Below are 21,832 nucleotides of genomic sequence, written 5' to 3'. Positions count from 1 at the left end.
CTCGGATCTCAAACGTTGACTATGTTTCTCTCTCCACAGATGCTGCCTGGCCTAATGAGTATTTCCCATATCTTCTGCTTTCATTTCAGATTTCCAACACCTGTAGTTTTACGTTTGTATTTTGACCTTCCCCGCTGTGCCATGATGGACAAAGAGAATTATGCAGCAGTGCCAAAGCAGGATTCAGAGAATTAGTTCCTCAATCATTACCACAGCGAATGTTTAGGAAGGTAAAGGGCCACGGGAGGCATTGACTGGAATGTTATATTTTTAATTATTTTATAATATTTCATATTGTACAATATAAACGCCGGCACGGTGGCGCAGCGGTAGAGTTGCTGCCTTACAGCGAATGCAGCGCCGGAGACTCAGGTTATCCTGACTACGGGCGCCGTCTGTACGGAGTTTGTACGTTCTCCCCGTGACCTGCGTTGGTTTTCTCCGAGATCTTCGGTTTCCTCCCACACTCCAAAGACGTACAGGTATGTAGGTTAATTGACTAGGTAAATGTTTTTAAAAAATTGTCCCTAGTGTGTGTAGGATAGTGTTAGTGTGCGGGGATCGCTGGGCGGCGCGGACTCGGTGGGCCGAAGGGCCTGTTTCCGCGCTGTATCTCTAAATCTAAAAAAAAATCTAGTATGATATAAAATAGAAACTATTTATTCAAATGGTTCCAGGGAAGAACCATCTCAGCAGTAAAGCTCGTTTGTTGAAGTGGGAGTCATTCCGCTTGGACCAGTGAAAGTTGGGAGGGTGAATGAAGATTTTGATTAATGGACAAAAGATGATGACTCGATTACATGTGGTAGCTGAACTGAAGGACTCCCTCTTCGAAGAGCAGGAGAGCCTGTTTTAAAGGCTCAAGGGGAATGCCTGAGGAAACCAAGTCAGGCAGGGTTTCGTTATGATGTGGAACTCACTGACCACAGGAGTGGTGGAAGCTGGATTAACCCCAGGATTTAGACAAAATTGTAAAGGCACTGGGGAGGGAGTTGCAGGGGAGAGGGAAAAGAGTGGGGAGATGTGACTGATGGGATCTAGCAGGACGCCACAGTGCATTCGAAGGGAAACAACATTATCGAGTTACTTGCGCACTCTGGATTCCATAAGGCAAATGAACAACAACCATCCCTGTACCTGCTCCATCACCCCTGTTACTGCTCAAAAACACTTTACTGGCAGTGCAATGTCTAAGGGCACTCTGAACTTGTGAACGGTACTGTGTCTTTCACCATACCTCATTGTAAATGTGAGAGCTTATTGATTGCATAAACTCAATATGTCCTGCCCAGTCTGAGTGGAGGCATTGAAGCCCAGAGCCAAGTTACAGTTCCTTCCTGGGTTATAAAGACCTAGTTTATGGACACGTCGTGCTGGTGTAACTCAGTGGGTCAGGCAGCATCTCTGGCGGACATGGATAGGTGACATTTCAGCTTGGGCCCTTCTTCAGACTGATTGCAGTAAGCTGGAAACGGGGATGGGGAGGGATAAAGCTCAAGACATGAAAGGTGGATGTAGGTGAAGGGGATTCTAATCGGCAGGTGGGTAGACACACCCAGGAGAATGGGGTTAGGAGGGAGAGATAGATCAGCCATGATTGAATGGCGGAGTAGACTCGATGGGCCGAATGGCCTAATTCTACTATTCCTTATAAAACAGGCTAGAGATGAAAAGAAGACAAGGAGGCAAAAGAAAGTTTGGTGAGAAAAGAGCGAAAGAAGATTAAAATGTAAAGCCAGAGGGAGGGATGTAGGCCGAAAGGGGTGGGGAGGAGTTTAATTTAGTTTAGTCTATTACTGTCATGTGTACTGAGGTACAGTGAAAAGCTTTTGGTGTGTGATAACCAGCCAGTGGAAAGACAATACATGATTACAACTGGACCATTTACAGTGTGTTGATCCATGATAAGGGAATAACGTTTAGTGCAAGGTAAAGGCAGTAAAGTCCGATCAAGGATAGTCCAAAGGTCACCAAAGGGGTAGATAGTAGAGTAGTTCAGCACTGCTCTCTGGTTGTGATTCAGTTGTCTGATAACAGCTGGGAAGAAACTGTCCCTGAATCTGGAGGTGTGCGTTTTCACACTTCTGTACCTTTTGCCCGATGGGAGAGGGGAGAAGAGGGAGTGGCCAGGGTGCGACTCATCCTTGATTGTGCTGCTGGCCTTGCCGAGGCAGCGTGAGGTATAAATGGACTCAATGGAAGGGAGGTTGGTTTGTGTGATGGTCTGGGCTGCGTCCACAATTTGCTGCAATTTCACGCGTGAAGGGGAGCGAGATAGTGGGAATATCCAGTTAAGTATGGGTGTGCATCAGAGTGAGAGTGTAACCTAAAATTGGAGAATTCAATGTTCATACTGTTGGGTTGCAAGGTGGATGCAGGTGAAGGGGATTCTAATCTGTTGGGTTGCAAGCTACCCAAGTGGAATATGAGGTGCTGTTCCACCAGTTTGCATGTGGCCACACTCTGGCAATGGATGAGATCCAAGACCGTCATTATGGGAATGGGCAGAGGGGTTAAAATGGGTAGCATCCAGGAGACCGATTAGCCCTTGACGGACTAAGTGCAAGTGTTTGACAAAACTGTCCCCTAGTCTACGCTTTGCTTCGCTAATGTAAAGGAGGGCACATCGGCAGCACTGAATGCAGTAGATGAGGTTAGGGGTGGTGCTTGCGAACCTCTGTCTCACCTGGATGGAGGTGAAGGGATGGGTGTTACATCTCCTGTGGTTGCTGGGGTAAGTACCTGAGGTAATGCAGTGAGGCCTGCTGGCGGCCGCTCGTCCCACGCCTGCTCACTCTCCCACTCTAATCTTGTTCATCTCTAACTTTATCGAGAGGTGGATTACGGACTGTACTCAGGAACAGAACCCTGGGGACTGCCTGTCGTGTGCGGGGTGTAAGGATGAGGAGAGATCTTAACCACTGTCTCACCCACTCAGGCTGTTTCACCACACGCTCCCATTTAAATAGAGTGCAGATCATTAGGTGGGGGGGGGTGTAGGGAAATAACTGCAGATGCTGGTACAAATCGAAGGTATTTATTCACAAAAAGCTGGAGTAACTCAGCGGGTCAGGCAGCATCTCAGGAGAGAAGGAATGGGTGACCTTTCGGGTCGAGGCCCTTCTTCAGACTCCGTTTCAGTCTGAAGAAGGGTCTCGACCCGAAACGTCACCCATTCCTTCTCTCCTGAGATGCTGCCTGACCCGCTGAGTTACTCCAGCACTTTGTGATACCTTCATTAGGTGAGGGGGGATGAGAGAACGTGGTCTGTCTGTTATAGAACTAAGCAGCCATAACAATATGTAGACTTGCATGTGTTACATATTTCATGGTGCAGTAAGGTCAAGATACGCACATGCCTTGCATAAGAACACAGTGAAAATAATCAGTGCTGAAAGTGTTTGCTCTGCCAATCGTGCTTTGCCCTGGTTTCTCTCTAGCCATGCTCATCAGGTTTGCAGTGAAACAAGGCAGAGGGATACAGTTACGCATGCCTCCTTTTCTCTTTCTGTCACCCCAGCGCCAGGGAGCTATTTTAAAATGAGGGGCTGCCACAGAGTAACAGAGTGGACCGTGATGCAACTCGATGTGGAGGAAGGAACTGCAGATGCTGGTTTAAACCGAAGACAGACACAAAGTGCCGGAGTAACTCGGTGGGACAGGCAGCATCTCCGGACAAAAGGAATGGGTGACATTTCGGAAGAAGGGTCAGGGCCTGAAACGTCACCCATTCCTTCTACCCAAAGATGCAGCCTGTCCCGCTGAGTTACACCGGCGGTTTGTGTCTGTCTTCAGTGGTGCAACTTGAACTGGGAGCAGGATGAAACTGTGGAATTCTCTGCCTCAGAGGGCAGTGGAGGCCAATTCTCTGAATGCGTTCAAGATAGAGCTCTTAAGGATAGCGGAGTCAGGGGGTATGGGGAGAAGGCAGGAACGGGGTACTGATTGAGAATGATCAGCCATGATCACATTGAATGGCGGTGCTGGCTCGAAGGGCCGAATGGCCTCCTCCTGCACCTATTGTCTATTGAAACGGCGTCTGTGGTGAAAATGCAACTGAGCTCCTCACCCTCGCCCCTGGCACTGTCTGCAAACAGGCTGTAGCGAGCTGGCATCACCACCAAGCTCCTCCTGTACCAAGTTAGGTATAAACACAAGGCCGGGCGGTGGCACAGTGATTGATGGAGACCTGCAGCCCAACACTGAGCAAGTGCACAATGCTACTCAAGGGCAGGGTGTCAACCGGGCGTTTCGGGCACTGTTATGTCTCAGGTTGGTGACTGGCCGTGCACTCTTCTCACTGCTACCGACCGTTTAGTTTAGAGATACAGCGTGGAAACAGGCCATTCGGCCCACCGAGTCCGCACCGACCAGCCATCCCCGCACATTAACACTATCCCACACCCACTAGGGACAATATTTACATTTACACCAAGCCAATTAACCTACAAACCTGTACGTCTTTGGAGTGTGGGAGGAAACCGAAGATCTCGGAGAAAACACACGCAGGTCACGGGGAGAACGTACAAACTCAGTACTGACAGCACCCGTAGTCAGGATCGAACCCAGATCTCTGGCTCTGTAAACGCTGTAAGGCAGCAACTCTACCGCTGCGCCACCTTAAAGATGGTGCAGCAGCGTGAGAACGTGAGAACCGGGTTGAAGAACAGCTTCATCCCCTCAACCATCAGGCACTTGAATCACACTACACAACCCTAACCACACCCCACCTCCACAGCAAAACTACGTTGAACTACTATGCTGCTCCATGTATTTTGGTTCTTGCACTTTCGTGGTCTAGTTTAGAATAACCGAATGTATTGTATATTTATTGTTACCGTTCCATCTAATGTGGCTGAAAAGTTGGAGCAAGTTTCCCTGTTCCAATTCCTATCCTGTGTTTACTGATAAGTAAACACTCTTGATTCTTGATGATATCTGCAGATATTAAGGCAGTTTTGGAAAGCAGGTAAACACGACTGGATTGGTTTGTCAACAGGGTCATCCATCATGGTTAATTTGGGCTGCCGGCTCTGTCTCTACATCTGTAACCTGAAATGGGGGGACTATGTATAAACACAGCTGTAATTTCTACATGGTGAAACCAAAATGTATAAAAATACTCTTTAATAAAATCTGACAATGAGCACTTTAACCACATGTGATTTTTTTTCTATTACAAATAGACAATAGACAATAGGTGCAGGAGGAGGCCATTCGACCCTTCGAGCCAGCACTGCCATTCAATGTGATCATGGCTGATCATTCTCAATCAGTACCCCGTTCCTGCCTTCTCCCCATACCCCCTGACTCCGCTATCCTTAAGAGCTCTATCCAGCTCTCTTTTGAATGCATTCAGAGAATTGGCCTCCACTGCCTTCTGAGGCAGAGAATTCCACAGATTCACAACTCTCTGACTGAAAAAGTTTTTCCTCATCTCAGTTCTAAATGGCCTACCCCTTATTCTTAAACTGTGGCCCCTTGTTCTGGACTCCCCCAACATTGGGAACATGTTTCCTGCCTCTAACGTGTCCAACCCCTTAATAATCTTATACGTTTCGATAAGATCTCCTCTCATCCTTCTAAATTCCAGTGTATACAAGCCTAGTCGCTCCAGTCTTTCAACATATGACAGTCCCGCCATTCCGGGAATTAACCTAGTAAACCTACGCTGCACGCCCTCAATAGCAAGAATATCCTTCCTCAAATTTGGAGACCAAAACTGCACACAGTACTCCAGGTGCGGTCTCACTAGGGCCCTGTACAACTGCAGAAGGACCTCTTTTCTCCTATACTCAACTCCTCTTGTTATGAAGGCCTACATTCCATTGGCTTTCTTCACTGCCTGCTGTACCTGCATGCTTCCTTTCTCAAATTGTGGAGTGCAGAGGCAAATAAATAAATGATGGTTCTTTGCCCCAAACATTATGGAGGGCACTGTAAATGTAAATTGTCCCTTGTAAGTGTAGGATAGTATTAATGCGCGGGGATCGCTGGTTGATGCAGGCTCAGTGGGCCGAAGGGCCTGTTTCCACGCTGTGTCTCTAAATTAAACTAAACTTAGGGACACGAATATGCAGGGAATGGAGGAATATTGATTGTGTGTAGGCAGAGGTGATTAGTTTGGTTTAACTGATGTGCTTGCAGCCCACAGGTACAACCCTGGTCAGTAAGTGACTCCAGCCCTTTGTCAGTGTGTCTTTCTGCTGACTAGTTAGCACACAACAAAAACTTTTCACTGTACATCAGTAATTGTATAGAATGTCCCAACTTAGTTAACGTTAGAGGCGCAGCATGCAAACAGGCTCTCTGGCGATCAACAATCAACTGCACAGAAGTTCTGTCATCCCAGTTTCGCATCCTACACACCAGGGACAATTTACAGAGGCAAATTAACCTACAACCTTCTTGTCTTTGGAGTGTGGGAGCAAACATCTCCAAGTTTGCGGATGACACGAAGCTGGGGGGCAGTGTTAGCTGTGAGGAGGATGCTAGGAGGCTGCAACGTGACTTGGATAGGTTAGGTGAGTGGGCAAATGCATGGCAGATGCAGTATAATGTGGATAAATGTGAGGTTATCCACTTTGGTGGCAAGAACAGGAAAGCAGACTATTACCTGAATGGTGGCCGATTAGGAGAAGGGGAGATGCAACGAGACCTGGGTGTCGTGGTACACCAGTCATTGAAAGTAGGCATGCAGGTGCAGCAGGCAGTGAAGAAAGCGAATGGTATGTTGGCATTCATAGCGAGGGGATTTGAGTATAGGAGCAGGGAGGTTCTGCTGCAGTTGTACAGGGCATTGGTGAGACCGCACCTGGAGTATTGTGTACAGTTTTGGTCTCCTAATCTGAGGAAAGATATTCTTGCCATAGAGGGAGTACAGAGAAGGTTCACCAGATTGATCCCTGGGATGGCAGGGCTTTCATATGAAGAAAGACTGGATAGACTCGCTGGAATTTAGAAGATTGAGGTGGGATCTTATAGAAACTTACAAAATTCTTAAGGGGTTGGACAGGCTAGATGCAGGAAGATTGTTCCCGATGTTGGGGAAGTCCAGAACAAGGGGTCACAGTTTAAGGATAAGGGGGAAGTCTTTTATCATATCATATCATATATATACAGCCGGAAACAGGCCTTTTCGGCCCTCCAAGTCCGTGCCGCCCAGCGATCCCCGCACATTAACACTATCCTACACCCACTAGGGACAATTTTTACATTTACTCAGCCAATTAACCTACAAACCTGTACGTCTTTGGAGTGTGGGAGGAAACCGAAGATCTCGGAGAAAACCCACGCAGGTCACGGGGAGAATGTACAAACTCCGTACAGACAGCGCCCGTAGTCAGGATCGAACCTGAGTCTCCGGCGCTGCATTCGCTGTAAAGCAGCAACTCTACCGCTGCGCTACCGTGCCGCCCTAGGACCGAGATGAGAACGTTTTTTTTCACACAGAGAGTGGTGAATCTGTGGAATTCCCTGCCACAGAAGGTAGTTGAGGCCAGTTCATTGGCTATATTTAAGAGGGAGTTAGATGTGGCCCTTGTGGCTAAAGGGATCAGGGGGTATGGAGAGAAGGCAGGTACGGGATACTGAGTTGGATGATCAGCCATGATCATATTGAATGGCGGTGCGTACAGGCTCGAAGGGCCGAATGGCCTACTCCTGCACCTATTTTCTATGTTTCTATGTTTCTAAACCCATGCGGTCACGGGGAGAACGTACAAACTCCGTACACGTGATAATAAACGAAACTAAACTGAAACTGACTCTTGCCTGCCAAGCCTGGTCCTCCATAACATGTAGATTGGGTCGACCAGCACTGCAACCTTCTGCAACCCACATTTCCAGAACCCTCCCTCCCCTCTGTCCTCCCCTCCCCTCCTGTCCATCCCCATTCCCTCCATCTCCATTCTCTGTCTCCCCCTCTCTGTCCCTCCCTCCCCTTCTCTCTCTCCCTCCCCCTTCCTTCCTCCATCTCCCTTCTCTCACCTTCTCCCTCTCCCTCCCTTCTTACCCTTCCCTCTCTCCTCCCTCCCCCTCTCTGTCTCTCCCCTCCCTTCCTCTCTCTATCCCTCTCCCTCTCTCTCCCTCCTTTCTCTCTCTCCCTCCTTTCTCTCTCCCCCTCCCTTTCTCCCTCCTCCCCTCTTCCTCTATCTCCCTCCCTCCATCTCTTCCTCCCCTTTCACTCTCCTCCTCCCTCTCCCTCCCTTCCTCTCTCTATCTCTCTCCCTCATTCCCCCTCCCTCCCTCTTTCCCCCTCCCTCCCTCTTTCCCTCTATCTCCTTCCCTCCCTCTATCTCCCTCCCTCTCTCTCTCCCCCTCTCTCTCCCTCTCTCTCTATCTCTCTCCCCTTCCCTCCCTCCCTTCCTCTCTTCCCTTCTCTCCCCTTCACTCTCTCCCTCCTCCCTCTCTCCCCCTCCCTTTCTCTCTCCTCCTCTCTCTCTCCCTCTCATCCTCTCTCCCTCTCCCTCCCTCCCTCTCATGGTCCTGCCCTCTCCCCGCCCCACCCACCCACCCCGTGTCTGCCAGTCCCTCACCAGCATCGCCGGGCGATGTTCAGCTCCAGGTCGGCTCCCACACTGCCGTCCTACCCCAGCGAGGGCTTTGAGGCGGACAAGCTGGATATCAGCACCAAGGTTCAACTGCACGGCGTCCTGTGGAAGCGCCCGTTCGGCAGGCAGTCGGCCAAATGGTCCAAGAGGTAACTGGGCTTACCCCTCTCCTCTCCTCTCCCCTCCTCTCCCCCCTCTCCCTCTCCTCTCCCCCCCCTCTCCTCCCTCTCCCTCTCCTCTCCCCCCCCTCTCCTCCCTCTCCCTCTCCTCTCCCCCCCCTCTCCTCTCCTCTCCCCTCCTCTCCCCCCTCTCCCTCTCCTCTCCCCCCCCTCTCCTCCCTCTCCCTCTCCTCTCCCCCCCCTCTCCTCTCCTCTCCCCTCCTCTCCCCCCCTCTCCCTCTCCTCTCCCCCCCCTCTCCTCCCTCTCCCTCTCCTCTCCCCCCCCTCTCCTCCCTCTCCCTCTCCTCTCCCCCCCCTCTCCTCTCCCCCCCCTCTCCTCTCCCCCCCCTCTCCTCTCCCCCCCTCTCCTCTCCCCCCCTCTCCTCCTCTCCCCTCCTCTCCCCCCCTCTCCTCCCCCCCCCTCTCCTCCCTCTCCCTCTCCTCTCCCCCCCCTCTCCTCCCTCTCCCTCTCCTCTCCCCCCCTCTCCTCCTCTCCCCTCCTCTCCCCTCCTCTCCCCTCCTCCCCTCTCCTCCCCTCCCCTCTCCTCTCCCTCTCCTCTCCCTCTCCTCCCCTCTCCTCCCCTCCCCCTCCCTCTCCCCCTCTCCTCTCCCCCCTCTCCTCTACCCCCTCCTCTCCCTCAGTTACATCCTCTCAAGTCTGGAGGGCGATGGTCAGAGACCCGGCCCCTTGTATCTAGTTCTGGAGGGCCAGGGTGGGTAGCCGGGGGGGGGGGGGGGGGGGGGGCTCTGGGCAGGGCATCTACCCCGGCTGATGCCAGGCAGGGCTGTGGAGGGCAGTCTCCAAGGTACCGCTCCTTGCCCACCTGCGTGGTCTCCCCCACCTCAATCTCTCCCTGGCTCCTCTCTCTCTCCAGTCTGCAGAAGCCTGAAACGTTCCCCTTTCCTTCTCTCCAGAGAAGCTGCCTGTCCCGGCGAGTTTCACCAGCTTTTTGTGTCTGTCGTTCTGCAGATTAGCCGGTTAGACCGCCCAGTTGCAAACCTGCCTTGAGATAGCGCCGGCAGCGTCCTCGCTGGCACACCGTGACCCCAGCTGACAGAGGGGGAGGCGTTGAGGAGGGGGAGCGAGTTTGGGGCGTTTGGCACCAGTGGCCTTATGGCAGGACCTAGATGCCAAAGATGTTAGAGATGGCCAAAGTTTAGACTTGGTTCAACTCTCCCTGGGGCGATCTGCGTGTCACTAGCAGCACCCGCTGAGTTACTCCAGCATTTTGTACCTATCTTGGGTGTAAACCAGCATCTGCAGTTCCGTCCGGGTGTATTAGTTGTCCCTGGAGAAGGTGGTGGTGAGATGGGCCCTTGGACCTTCCCAGTTGTGCGGTGGAGGGCGCTCCAGTTCAGAGCCAGTGGCTATGAAGGACAGTTGATCTATTCCCCAGTCAGATTTGCAGGTGGCGATGTTCGTTGCACCTGCTGTCCTGTTGGAGGTGGAACCAGCCCTGGGGACTTGATGCCGTGTATTTTGCAGGTTATTTTGGGGATTCAGCGGTGGATGTTTGTAGCGATCATCGTGACCTGGGGCCTTAACGCCGAGCTTTGACTTATCCCTGGGCACTTAGCTGCTGACTTCTCTTCCTGGTCCCCCTAGTCATTCTCCACCCCCACTGCCACTGGCACTTTCCATCTCTGGCCAAACAAACTCTGGATCTTGTCGCCCTATTTATTAGCCCACCTGCCATCTTCCGGACAACGTCCTCTCATATCGAAGCCCCTCTTTCCCAGAGCTACCGGCCATGATCCCTCCAGCAGGTGTTGGCAGAACCAAAGTTCCATCGGAGTTCCAGTTGTGCCTCCTGTCACTGGACAAGTAAGGTGATAACGGATAGGAGTCGAATTAGGCCATTCGGCCCATCAAGTCTACTCCGCCGTTCAATCATGGCTGATCTATCTCTTTCTCCTAACAAATGATCCTCCCCTCCCAGCTCTTGCCCACCTCTCCGTGGGCTGACACAGTGATCTCCCCATGTCCTCCGCTGACCAGTTTGATGAGAGGCGTTTGCCATGGTGGCTTCTCCCTTCACTGCTGTTAATTACATCCCCTCCACTGCCCTCCATCTTTGCCCACCGCTGTCTCCCCGGCTTATGGCTCTCACGGAGCCACCGTCTGTATCTTGATCACCCATGATTTTACCCGCTCTGTCACTGGCATCTCTTATCTCCCCCCCCGTCCCCCCCTCCATCCCCCAACCCTCTCGTGCCAGATGCTGAACCTGCCACCTGTCTCTTCTTCCTGTAAGAAGCACCTTTTAACATTTACTTTGGAGGCACAAGAAAGACGACAGGTGCCGGAATCTGGAGCAACCAACAAAATGCTGGGGAACTCTGTGGGTCGAGCAGCATCTGTGAGGGGAAAAGACTCGTTAGCTCTAGTGTTAAGCCCGCAGACAGTCTACAGCTACAGACAGTCCCATTGTCTGTAACGCGTTTTCACCTAGCCCACAACGAACAATGGCCTGTTTCCTTTATCATCGTTACTTTTTTGCATCTTTCATTCATTTGTTCTACAGTATCTCTCTCTACATCGCTGTCTATATCTCTCATTTCCCTTTCCCCTGACTCTCAGTCTGAAGAATGGTTTAGAACTGAGATGAGGAAGACCTTTTTCAGTCAGAGAGTTGTGCATCTGTGGAATTCTCTGCCTCAGAAGGCAGTGGAGGCCAATTCTCTGAATGCATTCAAGAGGGAGCTAGATAGAGCTCTTAAGGACAGCGGAGTCAGGGGGTATGGGGAGAAGGCAGGAACGGGGTACTGATTGAGAATGATCAGCCATGATCTAATTGAATGGCGGTGCTGGCTTGAAGGGCCGAATGGCCTCCTCCTGCACCTATTGTCTATTGTCTATTGGTCTCGACCCAAAACGTCACCTATTCCTTTTCTCCAGGGATGCTGTCTGACCCGCTGAGTTACCCCAGCATTTTGTGTCTCCCCCCCTGTCACGATCCAGTGTCTTGACCCGAAATGTCGACAGTTCCTTCCCCCAGCAGATGCTGCTCATCCTGCTGAGTTCCTCCAGCAGATTGTTTGCTGTTGAACAATTGCTTTGCTTCCTTCCCCTGGTCTGGTCTGGTCTCCCCTCCTGCAGCTCGAGCCACATTCTGTCTAAAGATACCGCCGTGGGCTTTTACCACATTCCCGGCGCTACGTCAATGCAGGTTTCTGTGGGGCAAATGAGCAACCGTGATGCCACACTGTCGGGCACAACACTCACCAGCACGTGGACTAGTTTCTGAACAAATACAACAGAGGGCAAGGTAGCAGGAGGTGGGGCTCAGGGCCCAGGCGATCAGCTGGTTAAAATGCTAGGGAGCACTTAGCAACACTGTTCAATGCTAGCGTACACAGTATTAGATAACTGAAGTAGCCAACATTTTATTACAGGAACCGTTTATGTTTTGTCAACTGGAGTGGGCATGGCTGCTGGTTTCACTGACTCTTAAATACGTAACAAAATGGTATTTGGTGCAGTTTAGTGGGAACAGGAGCAGGGTGTTCATCCCATTGAATCCGTTCTACTATTTCACAACAACAAGGCTTGGTCTGTAACTTTTAATGCCCTTGCTGAACAGGAATCTATCAATCCCAATCCAAAAGCTGTTTGGAGGAGGTGGAGGGGTGGGGGGATGGGGGGATTGATGGGAATGGGATGCGTCTATTTTTCTGCACCTGGCAGCATGTCCCAGATATCAACCACTCCCTGTTTAAGAGGAAATGGTTTCACTCTGTGGATCATTTAAAGTCGAAGAGTTATACAGCATCGAAGAGGGCCCTTTGGTCCAACTGGTCCAATCAAGATGCCCTATATTAGCTACTGCTGTCTTTGACCCATATCCATCCAAACCTTTCCTATCTGTGTACCTGTCCAAGTATCTTTTAAATCCAATTTAGTTTTGGTTTAGTTTTGAGATACAGGCCCTTCGAGTCCGCATCGACCAGCCACCCCCGCACGTTAACATTATCCTACACACACACACTAGGGACAATTTTACCTTTTATACCAAGCCAATTAACTTGCAAACGTGTACATCTTTGGAGTGTGGGAGGAAACCGAAGGAGAAAACCCTCGCAGATCACGGGGAGAACGTACAAACTCCGTACAGACAGCACCCGTAGTTAGGATCGAACCCGGGTCTCTGGCACCGTAAGGCAGCAACTCTACCGCTGCGCCACCCTGCCGCCCGGCTATTATAGTACCTGCCTCACCTACCCACTCTGGCAGCTTGTTCCATGTACCCCCTACCCCCCTCAGTGAACAAGATGTTCCTCGAGGTTGTATTAAATTTTACCCCTCTCACCTTAAACCGATGTCTTCCTAGTTTTTGATTTCCCTACACTCTGGGTAAAAGACTCCGTGCATTCAACTTAAGTCAGTTCAGCCCTTAATCCTCTATATTCAAGGGAATACAAAGGCAGCCTCTGTAACATGCCCTCGTAATTTAACTGTTTGAGCCTTGCTGTTGTCCAACAAAGCCTCCAAGTACATTAGCCTTTGTGAAGTGCTCCTGGATGGCAATTATGTTAACGATATTCCATTGGTGGGGAAGGTTTAACTGTACACATTATATGTGATGGGGTGTATATCCGGCATCACGAGATGTCATCTAATTGAGCACACTGGGCACTGTTCTTCGTCCCAGCAGGAACCAGCTTCATTAAACCTGGCACGATGTGGTGTTGCCCCAGCCTTGTCTGATTCTCCACCTCTTCCTCTTCTCCAGGTTCTTCCTCATCAAGGACAGCTTCTTGCTTTATTATGCTGAGAGCGAAAGGAAAAGCTTTGAGAGTAACAAATACTTCAACATTCACCCCAAGGTCAGTCATAATTCTCATTTATCCGCTGGGTAATGGAAAATATCAAAGGTTTATGCTCCAAACAGAGCTCAGTGGGTGTAGTTTTGACTCGGGGTCAAATGGTGCTGAGGGGTGAACTTTTACCTGGACTCCTCCAGGCTTATCTACTCTATTCTGATCTCTGGGAGAGTTTAATGTTTCCTGCATAAAATGCAACACTGCCACAGCGCTGCAGTCCATTGTCAGCCAGGGTCCTGACCCGAGATGCCACTTATCCATGTTCCCCAGGGATTATGCCTGACCTGAGTTACCCCAGCTCTTTGTATCTTTTTCTTTAGGATTGTGTACCCATGTCTGTGCACTTTGGACCTGAAGCCACCAGCTCCGACTGTCAGTGAGAACACAGTTAACACCACAATCATACTGACATTATGAATCGGATAGATTCTTGATTAGTACGGGTGTCAGGGGTTAGGGGGAGAAGGCAGGAGAATGGGGTTAGGAGGGAGAGATAGATCAGCCATGATTGAATGGTGGAGCAGGCTTGATGGGCCGAATGGCCTCATTCTGCTCCTATCACTTATGACTTATGACCAATGGTGGTTCCTCAGTCCATCTGGGCTCCCACATATTACCCCTCCAAAATCGAGTGATGCATCTGCCTCTTAAAACAGAGTCTGATCGCATGGAATTACCGCAAATGCTTGTTGGATCTCAGCCCCTCCAATCTGCCAGGCCAGGATGAAACATAGAAACATAGAAAATGGGTGCAAGAGTAGGCCATTCGGCCCTTCGAGCCAGCACTGCCATTCAATATGATCGTGGCTGATCATCCAAAGTCAGTACCCGTTCTGTCTTTTTCTCCATATCACTTGATTTCCTTAGCCTTAAAAGCTGTCTAACTCTCTCATCCAGTGAATTGACCTCCACTGCCTTCTGTGGCAGAGAATTCCACAGATTCACAACTCTCTGGGTGAAAACGATTTTCCTCATCTCTGAGAAGGACATTTAATAGGGCTGTCTGCATTTCATCCCAGTTGATATTGGAACCAAGTGCAAACCCTTGTATGTAATGCTGAATGATTTATTGGTTATGTACTTGTTAAATAAAGGTGCAGGAAAGAACTGCAGATGCTGGTTTAAATCGAAAGTAGACACTAAATGCTAGAGTAACTCAGCAGGACAGGCAGCATCTCGGGAGAGAAGGAATTGGTGATGTTTCCGGTAGTAGAAGGGTCTTGACCTGAAGCGTCACCCGTCCCTGTTAGATAAAGATGCTCTATTCTGGGCAAAAAAAAATTAAAAATTGGGGATCTAGTTAAAAGTAGTTAAAGGTTTTGCTGAACACCTGCAATCAGTCCGCCTAAACCTACCTGATCTCCCGGTTGCTAAACACTTTAACTCCCCCTCCCATTCCCACACTGTCCTGGGCCTCCTCCACTGTCAGAGTGAGGCCCAGCGCAAATTGGAGGAACAACACCTCATATTTCGCCTGGGCAGCTTGCAGCCCAGCGGTATGAACATTGACTTCTCCAACTTTAGATAGTTCCGCTGTCCCTCTCTTCCCCCTCCCCTTCCCAGATCTCCCTCTATCTTCCTGTCTCCACCTATATCCTTCCTTTGTCCCGCCCCCCTGACATCAGTCTGAAGAAGGGTCTCGACCCGAAACGTCACCCATTCCTTCTCTCCTGAGATGCTGCCTGACCTGCTGAGTTACTCCAGCATTTTGTGAATAAATATCCCAGTAAGTAAGATGGTGTATTCACTCGGTGTGGATTGCAAGGATGTCCCTAAATGGTCTCCCGACTTGCTCTGTGGTTGTGATTGTCATTGGGTTTCTCAGCAAGTGTTGTGGGCTCTTGTGTTTGCCGCTGGAATTCTGTTTGCGATGGGACTGATCCTTCAGCATTGGTCAACCAAAGGTACAAGGTTTCCCGAGTAGAGAAGAGATCAGTCTTCTTGCACAGTCCGCATCACATTCTAGCCCTCAGTCCTCCCACCGTCGAGGGTGGGAAGCTGTTCATTTGAACAACCTTGGAATATCTGCCAGCCGGCCTCCTGTGACGTGCCCTACAAAATGTACCATTTCTTCTGTTATTAGCTGTGACTAAAAATACTGCACTGACCCAAAATCTTTCCCCCGGCAAAAAGTGTAGCATTGAGCACTGCGCAAGCTGCCTGCTGATCTTGAGAGTCTGTGGCTCCCGGACAAGCTTTGAACGGCATTTCTAAGGCAGGGTGGCCAGGGCACATGGGGATTTTAACTCATAGGTGGACAGAACATGGAACAGTACAGTACAATAAGAAAATAACTGCAGATGCTGGTACAAATCGAAGGTATTTATTCACAAAATGCTGGAGTAACTCGGCAGGTCAGGCAGCATCTCGGGAGAGAAGGAATGGGTGACGTTTCGGGTCGAGACCTTTCTTCAGACTGGATCAGTCTGAAGAAGGGTCTCGACCCGAAACGTCACCCATTCCTTCTCTCCCGAGATGCTGCCTGACCTGCTGAGTTACTCCAGCATTTTGTGAATAGAAACAGTACAGTACAATATCTGTGTCGACCATGTTTCCGATCTAACTCATCCCATCTGCCTGTATTAGATCAGTACCCCTCCATTCCCTGCCTAGTTTACTTTGGTTTAGTTTAATTTAGTTTAATTTAGTTCACTTGAGTTTAGATTTTGTGTCTGTCTAAATGTCTCTTAAATGTTGCTCTGATTTCTGCTTCCACCATCACCCATGGCAACGTGTCACAGGAGCCTGCCACTCTAAGATTTGACATTTTCACCCTGGAGAAAAAAATGTTGACTGTCTACCCTATCTTCTGCCTGTCATCATATTATATACTTCTATCACCACTCCCTCAGCTTGTGACGTTGCAGATGTAATCAACGCAAGTTTCTCCAACCTTGTAGCTAAAGCCCTTCGACCAGCACCGCCATTCAATGTGATCATGGCTGATCATTCTCAATCAGTACCCCGTTCCTGCCTTCTCCCCATACCCCCTGATTCCGCTATCATTAAGAGCTCTATCTAGCTCTCTCTTGAATGCATTCAGAGAATTGGCCTCCACTGCCTTCTGAGGCAGAGAATTCCACAGATTCACAACTCTCTGACTGACAAAGTTTTTCCTCATCTCCGTTCTAAATGGACTACCGCTTATTTCTTAAACTGTGGCCCCTTGTTCTGGACTCCCCCAACATTGGGAACATGTTTCCTGCCTCCAACGTGTCCAACCCCTTAATAATCTTGTACGTTTTGATAAGATCCCCTCTCGTGCTTCTAAAACGTCGCCCATTCCTTCTCTCCAGAGATGTTGCCTGTCCCACTGAGTTACTCCAGCATTTTGTGTCTATCTTCTCAGGGGTGAGTCAGCCCTGGGCAAAGAGTGCGGAGCTGGCTCCCGTTCGCCAGCATGTTTTGTTTGGCTTAGTTTATTGTCACGTGTGCCGAGGTACAGTGAAAAGCTTTTGTTGCGAGCTTTTGTTGGAGATGGGTGGTAGCGATGTTGGGTTCTGGCTGAAATTGTCAGCCACTCCTTGTGGGTGATTTCCACCCTCCACTACTGCAGCTCACGGCACCTGCCCAGTATAGTGAGCATATGCCAATGACATTATTCAAGCACAATACGTGATGGGGATACAAAATCAGACTGAAAATCAGAGAACCGCAAGTGCTGGTCGTCTCAAGTAAAAGCAGAAAATGCTGTAAATACTCAGCAGGTCAGGCAGTGTCCGTGGGGAGAGAAACAGAGTGAACGTTTCACGTTTTTTAGACCTTTCAAACTGAACAAAAACAGATTGCTATTTTTCATCTGATATGACCAGCTTTCCATCCATGCTGAACCTCCCTGGCCAGCTGGGGGCAGTACTGAGTCCTGGAGGATGTGTTTAGGAGCAGAGTTTGTGGTTCAGGTCAATGACCTTGCTAATGAAAGGCAACTGGTGTACGAAACAGAAGCGGGCTAGACCATTCGGCCCCTCATGTCCACCCCTCCCTGCAGGGCTGTCCTGAGATATTCGCTCTGGAGACGAGAGGAACTGCAGATGCTGGAATCTTGAGCAAAACACAAAGTGCTGGAGTGACTCAGTAAGTCAGACATCATCTGTGGAGAACAAAGATGTTTTGGATCGAAGGAGGGTCCTGACCCACTGAGCTATTCTGGCACTTTGTGTTTCACATGGGCTCTGCTGCCCCCTCTGCAGATGCTGCCTGACCTGCTGAGTTACTCCGGCACTTTCTGCAGATGCTGCCTGACCTGCTGAGTGTTCCCAGGAATGGTTTGAGGTGATTTCATGCAGTGTTCTGAGTTTTTGATTTTGCCTGCAGGGCATCCATCCATTGATGATGCACAGACTATCTCTGCTCAGTGAGGTTTGAGCTGTTCAATCTTTTGAACAAACGTCACTGGCGAAGAAAAAAAAAAAGGCATCAGCTCTTCAAACAAACAGAATCATCTATCTCTGTCCGCGGCCTGGCCCACTGCGGGCCCTGCTGTGAGATGAGTAAGTCATGGCATTAATCAGTGGGTAGCCTCACCCACAGCACAGTGCACTATCCCCGCAGTGCAGACTGATGATCAGCCAACATTCGCCTGCTTGATTCAGCAAAGATAAAAAGCTTCTTAATTATTTTTCTGTTTGATCTGATTTTCTATAAATAGACCCCCGCTGTAAATGTGGTTCAGCGATTCTCCCTTTGACCTTGTCGTAGAGTCATTGAGTGATACAGTGTGGAAACATAGAAACATAGAAAATAGGTGCAGGAGTAGGCCATTCGGCCCTTCGAGCCTGCACCGCCATTCAATATGATCATGGCTGATCGTCCAACTTAGTATCCCGTACCTGCCTTCTCCCCATACCCCCTGATCCCTTTAGCCACAAGGGCCACATCTAACACCCTCTTAAATATAGCCAATGAACCGGCCTCAACTACCTTCTGTGGCAGAGAATTCCACTGATTCACCACTCTCTGTGTGAAAAAAAACTTTCTCATCTCGGTCCTAAAAGACTTCCCCCTTATCCTTAAACTGTGACCCCTTGTTCTGGACTTCCCCAACATTGGGAACAATCTTCCTGCACTTAGCCTGTCCAACCCCTTAATAATTTTGTAAGTTTCTATAAGATCCCCCCTCAATCTTCTAAATTCCAGCGAGTACAAGCCGAGTCTATCCAGTCTTTCTTCATATGAAAGCCCTGCCATCCCAGGAATCAATCAGCCAGGAAACAGGCCCTTCGGCCCATCTTGCCCACACTGGCCAACATGTCCCAGCTGCATTAGTCCCATCTGCCTGCTTTTGGCCCATATCCCTCCAAACCCGTCCTATCCATGTACCTGTCTAATTGTTTCTTAAACGTTGGGATAGTCCCTGCCTCAACTACCTCCTTTTAGTTTAGTTTAGTTCAGAGATACAGCACGGAAACAGGCCCTTTCGGCCCACCGGGTCGGCGCCGACCAGCGATCCCCGCACATTAACACTATCCTACACCCATGAGGGATAATTTTCACATTTACCAAGCCAATTATCCTACAAACCTGTACATCTTTGGAGTGTGGGAGGAAACCGAAGATCTCTGGCAGCTTGTTCCATACACCCACCACCCTATGTGTGAAAACGTTACCCCTCAGATTCCTCTAAAGTCTTTTCCCCCTCACCTTAAACCTATGTCCTCTGGTTCTCGATTCACCTACTCTGGGCAAGAATTGTCTCTGTGATGGCCTCTCCCTGTTTGTTTAGCTTAGTTTATTGCAGCATGCACCGAGGTACAGTGGAAAGCTTTTGTTGCTTACTACCCAGTCAGCTGAAAGACAACACATGATTACAATCGATCCATTTACAGTGTACAGATACATCATAAGGGAATAACGTTTAGTGCAAGGTAAAGCCGGCAAAGTCTGATCAAGGATAGTCCGAGGGTCACCAATGAGGACCCAGTGATCACCTGCAGGGCAGGGTTCGATGTGTACTTGGTACATGGGGACACGCGATTGCTAAGGCCTGGAAAGTCTACACCCAACTGTAGACCACACGTCCTAGCCACCAGCTCTGGCTGGCACCACCTTTAGAAGATTGAGGGGGGATCTTATAGAAACTTACAAAATTCTTAAGGGGTTGGACAGGCTAGATGCAGGAAGATTGTTCCCGATGTTGGGGAAGTCCAGAACAAGGGGTCACAGTTTAAGGATAAGGGGGAAGTCTTTTAGGACTGAGATGAGAAAGCTTTTTTTCACACAGAGAGTGGTGAATCTGTGGAATTCTCTGCCACAGAAGGTAGTTGAGGCCAGTTCATTGGCTATATTTAAGAGGGAGTTAGATGTGGCCCTTGTGGCTAAAGGGATCAGGGGGTATGGAGAGAAGGCAGGTACGGGATACTGAGTTGGATGATCAGCCATGATCATATTGAATGGCGGTGCAGGCTCGAAGAGCCGAATGGCCTACTCCTGCACCTATTTTCTATGTTTCTATGTTTCTACCTTGGCATGGCTGGTCTGTCCTGGTCCACCTTAATGTGGAACTGGGGGCTGGATCGGAGTGGGGCAGAGTTGAACGCTGCCGTGAAGAATAGTCGAGTGAGTGGTGTGAGGGATGCCACAGGTATCAGAAGAATTTGGATAAGGTGAGAAAGGGCACTGAAGGGAGCCATTGCTGGACATGTTGGGAGAGTGGGCAGAGAAGTGGCAGATGGAATATAGTGTGGCAAAGTGTGGAGTCATGCATTTTGGTGGTAGGAATATAGGCGTAGTCTATTTTCTAAAAGGGGAGAGAATCCAGAAATTGGAGGTGCAAAGGGACTTGGGAGTGCTGGTGCAAGATTCCCAAAAAGTTAATTTGCGAGTCGAATCGGTAATAAGGAAGGCTAATGCAACGCGTGCATTTACTTTAAGAGGACTAGAATACAAAAACATGGATGTAATGCTCAGGTTTTAAGAGGCACTGGTCAGGCCGCATTTGGAGTATTGTGAGCAATTTTGAGGCCCATATCTGAGGAAGGATATGCTGGCTCTTTAGAGGGTCTATGCAATGGATCAGGTTTACAAGAATGATCCCAGGAACGAGTGGGTTAACTTATGGTGGGCCTGTACTCATTGGTTTAGAAGGATGAAGGGGGACCTACCGAATAGTGAAAGGCCTGGATAGAGTGGATGTGGAGAGGATGTTTCCACTGGTGGGAGAGTCTAGAACCAGAAGGCACAGCCTCAGAATTAAACGATGTTCCTTTAGGAAGGAGATGAGGAGGAATTTCATTCATCGGAGGCTGCTGAATCTGCAGAATTCTTTGCCACAGCAGGCTGTCAAGGCCAAGTCAATGGACGTTTTAAGGCAGAGCTCAAAGAAGGACCTCGACCCGAAATGTCACCCACCCCTTCTCTCCAGAGATGCTGCCTATCCTGCTGAGTTGCTCCAGTATTTTGTGTCTGTCTTAGAGCTAGATAGATTCTTGACTCGTATGGGTGTCAGGGGTTATGGGGAGCAGGCAGGAGAATGGGGTTAGGAGGGAGCGATCGATCAGCCATGACTGAACGGCGGAATAGACCTGCTTCTATCACTTATGACCTTATGACCTGAATGGTCTGTTCCATCTGCAGAGCCTGCTTGCCCCACCTCTGGTGCCGGGGCAGGGTTGTGGGTGATAGGAATAGCCCTTGATTATGTCGGCTGCTTTTTCGAGGGAGAGTGTAGTGTAGATGGACTCAATGATGAGAAGTATGGTCTGTGTGGTGGACTGGGCTACATCTACTACTAGTCTGCAATTTCTTGTGGTCTTGGGCAGAGATGTTCCCAAACCAAGCCCAACAGTATGCTTTCTATGGGACTGATGCATTACAATGCTGAGAACTACATTGTGCAGATAGACACAAAAAGCTGGAGGAACTCGGCGGGACAGGCAGCCTCTCTGGAGAGAAGGAATGGGCGGCATCATATCTCCTACTTGGGCTGGGGTCTGACTTGGTAGGGGAATCTGTAAATGGTGGTGTCGCCCTGTATCTGCTGCCCATTAGCAAATTTGCAGTTGATACAAAGCTGGGTGGCAGTGTGAACTGTGAGGAAGATGCTATGAGGTTGCAGGGTGACTTGGACAGGTTGTGTGAGTGGGCGGATGCATGGCAGATGCAGTTTAATGTGGATAAGTGTGAGGTTATCCACTTTGGTGGTAAGAATAGGAAGGCAGAGTATTATCTGAATGGTGTCAAGTTAGGAACAGGGGACGTACAAGGAGATCTGGGTGTCCTAGTGCATCAGTCACTGAAAGGAAGCATGCAGGTACAGCAGGCAGTGAAGAAAGCCAATGGAATGTTGGCCTTCATAACAAG

The 21,832-nt window shown here is 49.6% G+C and overlaps 1 protein-coding gene across 2 annotated transcripts in view; it reads left to right on the top strand.

The window, feature by feature from the left end:
- Positions 1–8,394: 8,394 nt before the first annotated feature.
- The window catches only part of plekhd1 (pleckstrin homology domain containing, family D (with coiled-coil domains) member 1), a 57,701-nt gene continuing 44,263 nt past the window's right edge, over positions 8,395–21,832 (top strand). The window contains exons 1-2 of one of the 2 annotated variants that reach the window (XM_078407067.1): positions 8,395–8,701; positions 13,444–13,537. In XM_078407067.1, coding sequence (XP_078263193.1) covers positions 8,553–8,701; positions 13,444–13,537 — 243 coding nt within the window. In that variant the 5' untranslated portion in view covers positions 8,395–8,552. The remainder of the gene's footprint in view (positions 8,702–13,443; positions 13,538–21,832) is intronic. The other variant, XM_078407066.1, reaches the window with a different exon arrangement.

Source organism: Rhinoraja longicauda, chromosome 10, assembly GCF_053455715.1.
Source record: "Rhinoraja longicauda isolate Sanriku21f chromosome 10, sRhiLon1.1, whole genome shotgun sequence".
In the NCBI taxonomy this organism is placed as follows: Eukaryota; Metazoa; Chordata; class Chondrichthyes; order Rajiformes; family Arhynchobatidae; genus Rhinoraja; species Rhinoraja longicauda.
Note: the sequence above shows the minus strand (reverse complement) of the source record. Positions and strands in the feature narration are given on the sequence as shown.